We start from the raw sequence: 11321 nt of genomic DNA on the forward strand, positions 1-11321 counted from the left end.
TAAATCATGTTTACATGAAGTTATGTAAATTCAAAATATATTCAGATTACCTTTTTATTCATATACAAATATTTTATAATAAATTATTTAACATTTTTTCAAATATTTCTGATAAATAGTGTTGTTTGCTGAAACAAATTATTAACAAATACATTGTTTTGATTGGAGTCAAAAAACATATCAACAAATTAACCTGACAGTTAAAATAATGTTGGTAATGTTTAAATAAAAATAAAAAGATTCAGAATATATAACATTCTATATTATACTTGTATAAAAATTGCGACTTTTATTTTTGATTGCGCACGTGCTGACTGAGCACTTTTATTTTTAATTGCACACATGCTGACTGAGGATTTTTATTTTAAATTGCACACATGCTGACTGAGGATTTTGGTTTGGGTAATCTTTCTAATGTCTTTTTCAATTTTTTAAAATTTTATTTTTGTCATGGTTTTTAATTTTTAAGTTTTGTATTTATAATATTATTTGTATATGTATACATGTATGTGTGTACTATATTTAAATATTTATATATATACTTACTTTGGCCTGTTTGCATTGTTCTAATATATTTTGCATAATTTTAAAATACCAACAATTTTTTTCAGATAAAGAAAAAATGAGCAATAATGAAAATAAATTTTTTATTTCTTTGTAACAAAAATTTATATTTAGATAATATCTGACTGCACCCAAGTCCTTAGTTGATATATGTACTGAGGATTTTGGCCTGTCATAGTGAAACATGTCCATGCTGAAACAGTCCATGCAGATAGCTTTTTTTGTTAGTTTTAGTTGCATGAAACATCATCAATGATGTTTCATGCAAGGTTAATTGCGCAAAGATATTTGTATATATGTGTATATGGAGAAAGATTTAATTTTTTTTTTTTTTTCTTTTTTTTGTTTGTTTCAAACTGCAACAGCTTTGTTTTGTTTTTGGTTTTAGGTTAGTGAAGGGCTGGATTTTTCTGATGCAAATGGAAGAGGAGTTGTAATTACTGGACTTCCGTTTCCGCCTTCTTTCGATCCAAGGGTAATTTGAGTTATACTTACATAAACTTTTCCAAATGGTTTTCAAATAATTAAATTTACTAAGAAGCAATATTTTTATTCAAAGAAGTAATGTATTGTTTAGTTTTTTTTTAGTTAAATACTTTATTATCATTTTGCATCAATTGCATATTGCATCGATTAAACTAAATTTGAATAACTTGTTATAAACATTTTTAATCAATGAATTACTTGAGTATAATAATAATTGAATTACTTGTTAAAAACTTTTTTAGTTAACTATTACTTAAAATAATAATTTTTTTTAATAAACACTGAAACAAATGAATGAGGCTATATAAAAAGTCTATTGTTACATTTTTTCTAAAATTATAGTTTTAAAAAAAAAATGTTTTTATCTATTGACCAAGTTACAAATGTATAAATCAAATGTATTGACCAAGTTACAAATGTATAAATCAAGCAGGTATAACCAATTTATTTTTAATAGGCAATAAAACTGAGTTGTTTTTAATATAAATAGCGGAGAAAATAATTGTTGACACTCAACATAAGCAAAGTTCCATATTTTAAATATAAAATAAATTTTTTTGTGTCAATAATCAGAGACATTGTAAAAAGGTTAGTTTTCAGAGACATTGTAAAAAAGGTCAATTTTTAGAGACCTATTGTAAAAAGGTCAATTTGCAGAAGCCTATATTAAAAAGGTCAATTAAGAAGTTTTTTTTAAGTTATTATATTTATTACTGAGTTAAAACATCCGAGTTTTAGAAAATACTAAAAGCACAGGAAATCATTGCATCATTCCTCTTTAAAACAAACAATTTCTTTGCTCTCATGGAATTAATGTTATCATATTTTTTACAATATATTAATGTTATCTTATTTTTTTATCACATTTTAAATTAAATTGCTTTGCTGCTTAAGTGTATGTACACATGATACATGAAATACTATTAATCTTTTTTTTTAAAAGTTTATAATTATTTATAAGTTTTTCTTTAAAAAGTTCTTTTTAACACAAAAATGAATAAAAGTTTGCCATCATTTTCAACAAAACTACATATAGCAAGCCTGAAAAGTATATTTTTATACTATTTAATAACTATTTATTTTGTATACTTTAGGTAATTTTAAAACAACAGTATTTAGATGAACATAAATCAAATGTTACAATTAGTGGAAAAGAGTGGTATCGACAACAAGCATCTCGAGCTGTCAATCAAGCAATTGGTCGTGTTATAAGACATAAAAATGATTTTGGTGCAATTTTACTTTGTGACGAACGGTAATTTATATGCTTTAAATTATTTTATACTAATCCTGTTGATACTTTTTTCAACTGATTTATAATTTATCTATTTTTATATATTTCTAATTTTTTTAATCCTCTTTTTAATTATTCGATGTAATTGCGAGGCATGTGGCAAGATCTACAGTTCCATAAATTTTTTTTTTTTTGCAATGATTACAGATTTTGTCAACCATCTGCAAAAGAGCATCTGCCTTCATGGATTAAACAGCAAACTAAAGAGTACAAAGATTTTGGCCAAGCCCAGCGTGATCTAGTTATATTTTTTCGAAATATCCAAGAAAAGGTTGTTAATTACTTTAATGTTTAGGTTGTGTATTATGCTATGTTATATAACTATATATATATATATATATATATATATATATATATATATATATATATATATATATATATATATATATATATATATATATATATATATATATATATATATATATATATATATATATATATATATATATATATGTATATATATATATATGTATATATATATATATATATATATGTATATATATATATATATATATGTATATATATATATATATATGTATATATATATATATATGTATATATATATATATGTATATATATATATATATGTATATATATATATATATGTATATATATATATATATATATATTTATAGTGACCAGAATATAACATTATTTAACTAAAAACAAAAAAGGTAATTCAACAAGATTTTTTGATTATAATTTTTTTTTCTCAATGTATTTTATAAAATGATGATTTTTTCAAAAATCTTTGTATAATTTTGCTTCATTTGGGTGAAATACTTTTTTTTGTTGATAATAACCAGCTGGGCTAACCAGCTAAAATTGAAAAAATATTCAATTAATATCCTTTAAGGTTCAAACTTATAAAAAAATAGTTTGTTGCTAACAGCTTGCTAAACACGTTGTTGGCTCTTATCCTCAGTTCTTATCCTTGCTATTTTTATTATGGCATTGAGACAAACATGACAGAAACTTCATGCAATATGTTAAGTAAGATTAATTGGATAATAAAGAGAATAATGATAATCAAGAAAAGTTGTATAAGTACAGTAAACAATTTCATTGATCTTTAAATGAATCATTGTTTTCTTTTAAAAAAAAATTTTTCAGGGTAAACACTTCTGTAAGTTTGAATTGTCCCTAGAACAAATAGATCTTTAGATAGTGTGTTCCTTTTGTCATTTGACTGGCACAATGATAGATAACTAGTGGGTTTGATGACCTTCTGATAATCTTGATTGTGGTTAAATGTTTTAATTATTTATAAGGAATTATGAAATATTTTTCTAATATTTATCCATGCGCATGGTAGAATTTTACTGTCAAAATGTTAAGAGTTTGGCAAAAAGTTTTTTTAAACATTCTTTTAATAAAATGAGATGACACAAAGATCATACAGTTTTTTTTTTTAATTCTTTTAAGTATAATACATTTGCTTTTATAAAAGCACCATATACTCTGTGCGTCCTTCTAATTAATATCAGCAATAGTTCAGTTGTTTTTGATTGGTTTGGTGTTTTTTATTGGTTGGTTGCATTTTTCTTACATTTCTCTCTTGTCCGTATCAATGAATTAATTTCATGATGATGAGTTTAAATTATCTGATTTTTTATGTGACAAGTTAGAGAAAAATGTAAGAATCTATTTTATAGTTCCATTTAGTTTAGTTCTTTTTGTTTTTCTTTGGTTGCGATATAATATTGGTAGAATTTAGAAGTTTGTTTATGCTTATTATTTTTGATGAAATCAAATCTTCAACTCACATTTCTTTTTTTGCATAGAAATGCTTTGTTGAAGAATGTTAATGTATATTCTTTATACATAATGCTCTTAATTTGAACAAAATTACCAACTTTGTTTCCAGTAAACCATTTTAAGATCATAACTGACTCTTACTATGCTTGGTTGTCATGGTTGTTGTCATGGTTGTTGGATTTATGAATTAGTAAATCATGCATCCACTAACTTAAGAACCAAAAATATTGTCAATAAATTCCTCAAAAAAATTTTGACTTGATTTGTCCGAGAACAAGACCATTTTAGACCATTGTTTAGTTATCCCCTTTATTTTATCCCTATTTCAATCTTTTAAGTTTATTTTAAATTTATTCACTTTTTTTGTATGATTTCACATTAACAGCTTTTTCTGTTTTTTGTTCTTTTTTTGTTTTTCTGTACTCAACTGTTTTTTTCTACTGTTTTTGAAAAAAGTCTGTCAGTAGAAAAAAAAATTGGTTTAAAGTTATTATCTTTGTATTTTACATATGACTTTAAACCATTTTGTAAATCATTGTTTTTAAACATTACTTTTATGACATATATTACTCTTAAATAAAATATCAAAACTTATGAAACTAAGTTTTACTTTAAAAATTATAGAATCAGACAAGTTGCAGGTCAAAAACCACAATGCCCAGGAGAGAATTGTAGTCAGCCATTTTATTTATCTCTTTGAGTGTTTTATCACTCAGAATAAGTACCTGCCTGGTTTTGCCGAAATGCAACCTGAATTTCATGTAGAAAAATGTCTTTGCGAAAAACCTGGCGTGTAAAATAGCTCTGTATTTGTTAATTTTTACCTAATGGTCTGATTTTTTTCTGCAAGTTCATGATAATCTCTACACTTCTCAAAAATCTAAATGTATTACATGTAGACTTTTATTATTCTTATAATTTATCATCATTATTATTATCATTATTATTTGTATTAGAGTGTCTTAAAAATATTTATTATAAATCAAATTTTAATGTGTATAATGCCACGTTTGACATAATTTATTATCCAAGTCAACTTTTATGTTTCAACAAAAGCATGGCTAACAATAAAAATTAATGATGCATGTTTGGTAAACAATAAAAATTAATAATACATAAATTTAACTAAAGTCAATATATAGTAAAGTAGAAATAAAAAAGTTTAAAAGTTGTTTTCAACCAAGAAATTACAAGCTGCCCCAAATTTACTTTTCCTTATTTTTTAAAAAATGCATAAAAATTTAAAAGATAATTGTAACACAATTCCCAAAGAACAAGAGGGAAACAACAAAATATTTTAATTTTTATAAGATTTTTTTTTTCTGGGAAAAATTTTTTTTATGGGTTTTATAAATTAAACCAAAAATGCTAAAAACACTAGAACTGCCAGAGGGTAGCTACAAAAAGAAGGTTAACACTTTTTTGAAAGGGAGCTGTGTTCTCTTCTCTGTTTACAAAACAAACATATTTGATTTAATAAAACATGATAAAAATAGGGATGATGAGGCTAAGAAGAAAGTCATAAATTTCTTAAGACATAATCTTAGTAGGGATATGGTCAAATTTTGGATCATGGACTATAAATTTTGTAAAATTGCTCATAGGGCACAAGAAAAAATAATTAAAATGTCAAAGACATGAAGATAAAAATAAGAATAAAGAGAGTAACTATTCGGATGGTGACTTTTCAAACAATAAAACTGAATGCTACTAACTATATTTACTTCCAGCTAAAGTCCAGAAAAAACAGAAAAGATTTCAAAGTGACATCAAAGTTTGCCTTCAGTTAAGTATTGACGACATTCTTCACAATTGGATTCCAATTAAGACAAGATTTGGGATTGAAGTCAGGCTGGGTATGTCTTTTGTCTTCTCTTTATAAGGCTGGTGGAGTTAATATTGAAAATATGTCAATATCAAGATCAACTCTAAACAGGAAAACTCATAATGTTTTGGAGTCTGAAGCACAGATAATTAGAGAGGAAAACATAGATAAAATAAGAAGTTTAAAAAATGTGATACATTTCTATACCAATTGGGAGAAAGAATTATCTAAATATAAGGATAGAATTGCCATTAGCGCATCTTCAGCAGAGTCTGGTCCACTAGACTTTCTTCTTGATATCTTAAAGATTGAAAGCTCCAAGGGAAGTGATCAAGCCATTGCAATTCAATCAGATGTTTGATCAGATTATCGGACTGTGTTCTGACACAACATCCAGTAACACTAGCAAAAATAAAGGTTTCTTTAACATTATTATTTCCTAAGCCTTTTAAAGACCGGTACTCTGGTTAATGTGCAGATATCACACCTATCAAAGGCACGTGGCTTATGTAATCAAATAAATTTTTGGTCCAACAAGTAGTCCTAGCAAGAAACTTTATGTAATTTTTCAAAAACTATGGCCGCAGATTTACAAAAATGTAATCAAACTTGAAAGAATTGTAAAGTTTGACTGGTCTCAAAATGCTTTTAGACCAGGCTCATTACTGTTCAAACTTGTCTTGGATACTAAAGAGTTCTGTATCACTGTTCTTCATAAGAATACTTTCCAGAGAGGTGATTACAAGTATCTTTGTGAGCTTCTGGCATTTTGAAATTTACTGACTGTATAGTTGACATTTACCAACTGATTGTCTAAATTTGCTGATTGACTTGTCTAAAGAGTTAACATTTGCCGACTGACTTTTCTAAAATGGTCAAATTTACAGACTAAATAAACGAAAAATTGATTGATGAGGGGGGTGGGGGAGAGAGGTCACACACCCCTTTCCTTCGCGCTGGTTTTCTATATATGTGCTTGTCTATATATATATATATATATATATATATATATATATATATATATATATATATATATATATATATATATAAACTTGAAATCTGATTTTTAACCAATATAAAGTAAAAGATTGTCAACCAGTAAACAAATATACATACATATATATATATATATATATATATATATATATATATATATATATATATATATATATATATATATATATATATATATATATAAATATATATATATATATATATATAAACTTGAAATCTGATTTTTAACCAATATAAAGTAAAAGATTGTCAAACCAGTAAACAAATATATATATATATATATATATATATATATATATATATATATATATATATATATATATATATATATATATATATATATATATATAATTTAGATGGGCACAGTTTTAACTAAATGTAAAAGCAAACGAAAGGTTGAAGTATACGAGAATCCCTCAAGTCATCTTATGAATGGCAGATCCAAGTCTATTAAACTTACACATATAAGTCAGCGAGAAGATTTTCAAAATGCAACATGTCTCAATGAAAGAAATGATTTCAGAATTTCAGCAGCAAAAAGCTCAGTGCCATCAGAATCACTGGCATTATTAAATGAAATAAAGGTTAAAGAAAAATTTAGTATATTTGATTCTTTACAAATGCAAGAAAATGAATGTAAAAATAAAATATCTCCTAGTGCGTCACTGTCAATGAATATATTATCAAAAAAAACTGTCACTCCGCATAAAGTTAAGAAATATAAACTTATAAAAAATATCGCAAATACAGAAAATATTGTTACGACAAAATGTTCTTCAACAGATAATGTTACGACTAAAAATATTTCAAAAGATACTAATAACGACAAGAAAGAAAACACAAAGGAAGACGCAAAGCAATATCTGATTAAGGTATAAAGGTGTTTAATAATTTTTCACACATTAAGCAATTATTACCAAATTTTGTTTTGATAACAATTTTTTATTTCCAGGTAAAAAGTATTCTCTCCAAAGAGCAGTATGCTGACTTTGGATCTTCTATGATGTGTTATAAAAAAGTAATTTTTTATTGATTTTTTTTACTAGTTTTTATGATTTTTTAGCTTAAAAATTTACATTAATCTATTATCCTTAGAATGGTGACATCCGATCCTTAATTGACGGTTTTGATAAGTTATTCGATAAAAAGAGTTTGATACATATGGATTTAATTCAAGGTAATTATTAAATATCTAATTGAGGTTTTGTTTGCGAGAAATTATCGAGTCAAAATTGATAAAAAGTATCGATTTAAAATTGAATTATTGAGTTAAAATTGAATCAAAAGGTTAATTTGATCTTTAATAAGATCATCAATTTTTTTTTTAATCATAATAAGATCATTTTTTTAATTTAGGATTTAGTTTTTTTGTTCGGAAAGACAATGACAAGAAATTATTTTCAGCAGCCATTGATAGGTGGTTAGGTACGATCAAGTAAAAAATTGATACGTGGATAGGTAGTGATCAAGTAAAAACTGTAAATTTTATACTTATAAGATAAATTTATAAATAAATTGTTTCTATTTTATACCTTTTGTAATTCGTTAAGCAAAGTCTCTTTTAAGATAAATTCTTCAAGCTTCCTTTTAATAGTATGCATCAAAATTTCACAAACAAGATTCCCTCGAAGATGGATGGATAACTTTCATAAATTTTTTTTTGATAAGGTTTCATTTTTATCTTTTAATCATTTTCATAAGCGCTAAAAATTCTTTAAAGGAACGTTGCTTTGTATCTTTTACAATTTTTTTGTTCTTTAGACTCTGTAAAGAGTTTTGTTCAAACTTTTCGATACAGTTTTTTGTATGTGTGTCATTTTTTTAAACTTTAAAAGTTTAAACGTTTTATACTGGTGCTAAAGATTTGTACCATTGTTTATGAATGGGTTTATTTGATTACAGCTACTTGGTGTGTTATTTGCAAGAATGAAGCTTTGAAGCCGCACTTCCCCCCATGCAACCATATGGGTTGTTATCCGTGTTGGTTTCAACTTAAACGAGTAATATTTTTTTGAATAACGAGAGTTATTTCAACGCGCTTATTTTGTTTGTGTTCTCCATATATATATATATATATATATATATATATATATATATATATATATATATATATATATATATATATATATATATATATATATATATATAGTATATATATATATATATATATATATATATATATATATATATATATATATATATATATACATATATATATACATCTATATATATATTTATATATATATATATATATATATATATATATATATATATATATTTTAAATGGTTTACTGCTTTAAAACTGTTAGTGTTTTTTTTCTTCTCGCAGAATTGTTTGAAGTGTCCTGAATGTGGCTTGTTATTTAAGTGGCGACAGTTGAGTAGGTCGTATTTTGACGGTATTGTTGGATTAAATGGATACGATTTTAGTCAACTTTTGTAAAAGCGTTTGAAGATTATATATTATTTATAAAAATGCTTTGACGTTCTTATGCTACATGCTTTGTCTACTACTGTAGACAATTTACTTATAACTTACTTTACTAATATTATCATTTACTTATAACTTTCTTAAGTTTAACTATTTGTTACTTGTTAGAATTGTTTTTATAACATTTTAATACATAATAGTTTTATTATCAATAGTAAAAAATAAAAAAATTCATTTACAACTTTCGACTTAAGTTCTTTAATATATAATCTGATTTTATAACAGGCCTTTTAAAATAGTTAATATCTATATTTTAAAAAGATATTTTCCTTGACAAAGATTTTAATTTTTTTAAAGGAAAAGTTGGTTTTTGATTTCATTTTTTTCTTTTGTATTCATCGAATCATGTTTGAAATATACTTCTTGATATATTTAGATGACCCACGATTTTGATGTGTAGCTTTGCTTAAAATGCGAGTTTGAAAGATTTTTAAAAGTTAATAATTAGCTATGTTTTGTGTGTTTTCTCCTTTTTGGTTTAGTAATACGTGAAAAAGGTTTTACTGTACAAGGATCAAAAATAAGGTGTTTGTGGTTGTCCATGAAGTACGTCACGCAATTTTCGACCTTTTTTGACCTCAAACCCCCTCCCCCCTCATCACAAAATAGTAACACTTTAGTAACAAGTCCCGTATAAGTCGTCACATAACCACTAACTTCCCCCCTTTAGAGTGTGAATTTAAGGACGACTCCTAACTGAATAGCTCCAAAAAAAAGGTATTTCAGAAAACGTCTATTAAACGTCAATTAAGCTAAGACGTCATTTAAAGACGAAATTGTCTAAAAACCTGAATAAGCCTTAAAAGCTGGACATCTGGCAACCCTACCTAAGGATAACTCTGTCACACTGCCAACACTTCTTTAGCTGTTATTGCATTTTTTAAGAAGAATAACATCAAGCCCGTATTCTTCCTTTTGATATTCCCATTCATATTACTAAGCTACTTGAAATCTAGCTAGTAGGAAGTACCTAGTAAATAATAGCATTTATACAACTAAGCTGCTTGAAATCTAGCTAGTAGGAAGTACCTAGTAAATAATAGCATTTATACAACTAAGCTACTTGAAATCTAGAAAGCAGGAAGTACTTAGTAAATAGAAACTAGATTGACTAAATAAAACATAGTTTTATTCTGATAAAAGTTTTTAACTTAGGGAAGTTAATGTTTATACACCCACCCACACACACACCATGACCTTTTTACCACAATGTTAAGCTGATCCTCTAAATCTTGAACTAAATTTGGTATGCTTCGCCGTGTTTCCGCAAGACTTTTCCTTGACTATCTAGGTTAAGTTTAGATCCATCACTTCAAATTACTTTCTACCAGAATTCAATAGGCATGTCCACATATTTTTTTCTAAATAATAATCTTCAGCAAACATTATACTTTTTTGAGCCCTCAAATCTTGTTTTGCTCGACTTGTAAAGAAATGTTTCAATCAATGACAGCAGATATGCAATATAATATTATGCTTTTTTGTATTATAATATTTACAATAACACTGATAAACAAATAAAATTTTATTGTGCATATCTTGTTAACTAGGTGGTTTTTTAAAACAAATTAAATATGCTGATTTCAAATATGCAAACCATTTTTCACCATCACGTCAAGTTGTAAAGATATTTGGGTTCAAATCTTTAGTATTTAAGGTAAAGTCCCTAATATTGTCGAAAAAAAAGTTATTCAAAAGTATGTCAACCTGGGTCTCAAGAGAAGCGTATTTTCATAGAGATTTTAGAAAAGATAAATATTTTTACTTAAAATTTATTGACAAAAAAAACTATGTGAAAAAATGCTAAAGACTTTTAAAAAAATATTAACAAAATGTTTCTCAGCAATAATACAAAAAGTACTTTTTTTTATTACAAACAAATACCATTT

The 11321-nt window shown here is 25.5% G+C and overlaps 1 protein-coding gene across 6 annotated transcripts in view; it reads left to right on the forward strand.

Annotated features, from left to right (window-relative positions):
- LOC100209743 (regulator of telomere elongation helicase 1) overlaps window positions 1-9876 on the forward strand; it is a 64950-nt gene extending 55074 nt beyond the window's left edge. Inside the window, exons 19-27 of one of the 6 annotated variants that reach the window (XR_010642517.1) lie at window positions 953-1039; window positions 2145-2305; window positions 2492-2615; window positions 7298-7813; window positions 7894-7959; window positions 8037-8118; window positions 8298-8410; window positions 8844-8941; window positions 9271-9876. Coding sequence is in view for 4 of the 6 variants with exons in the window: in XM_065813682.1 (XP_065669754.1) it covers window positions 953-1039; window positions 2145-2305; window positions 2492-2615; window positions 7298-7813; window positions 7894-7959; window positions 8037-8118; window positions 8298-8366; window positions 8844-8941; window positions 9271-9384 (1317 nt within the window). In the remaining 2 variants the exon portion in view is untranslated. Of the gene's footprint in view, window positions 1-952; window positions 1040-2144; window positions 2306-2491; window positions 2616-7297; window positions 7814-7893; window positions 7960-8036; window positions 8119-8297; window positions 8420-8843; window positions 8942-9270 lie in introns of all 6 variants that reach the window. The other 5 variants (XR_010642518.1, XM_065813682.1, XM_065813684.1 and 2 more) reach the window with 5 other exon arrangements.
- The last annotated feature ends 1445 nt before the right edge of the window (window positions 9877-11321 follow it).

The sequence above is a fragment of the Hydra vulgaris genome, chromosome 12 (genome assembly GCF_038396675.1).
Source record: "Hydra vulgaris chromosome 12, alternate assembly HydraT2T_AEP".
Taxonomy (NCBI): Eukaryota; Metazoa; Cnidaria; class Hydrozoa; order Anthoathecata; family Hydridae; genus Hydra; species Hydra vulgaris.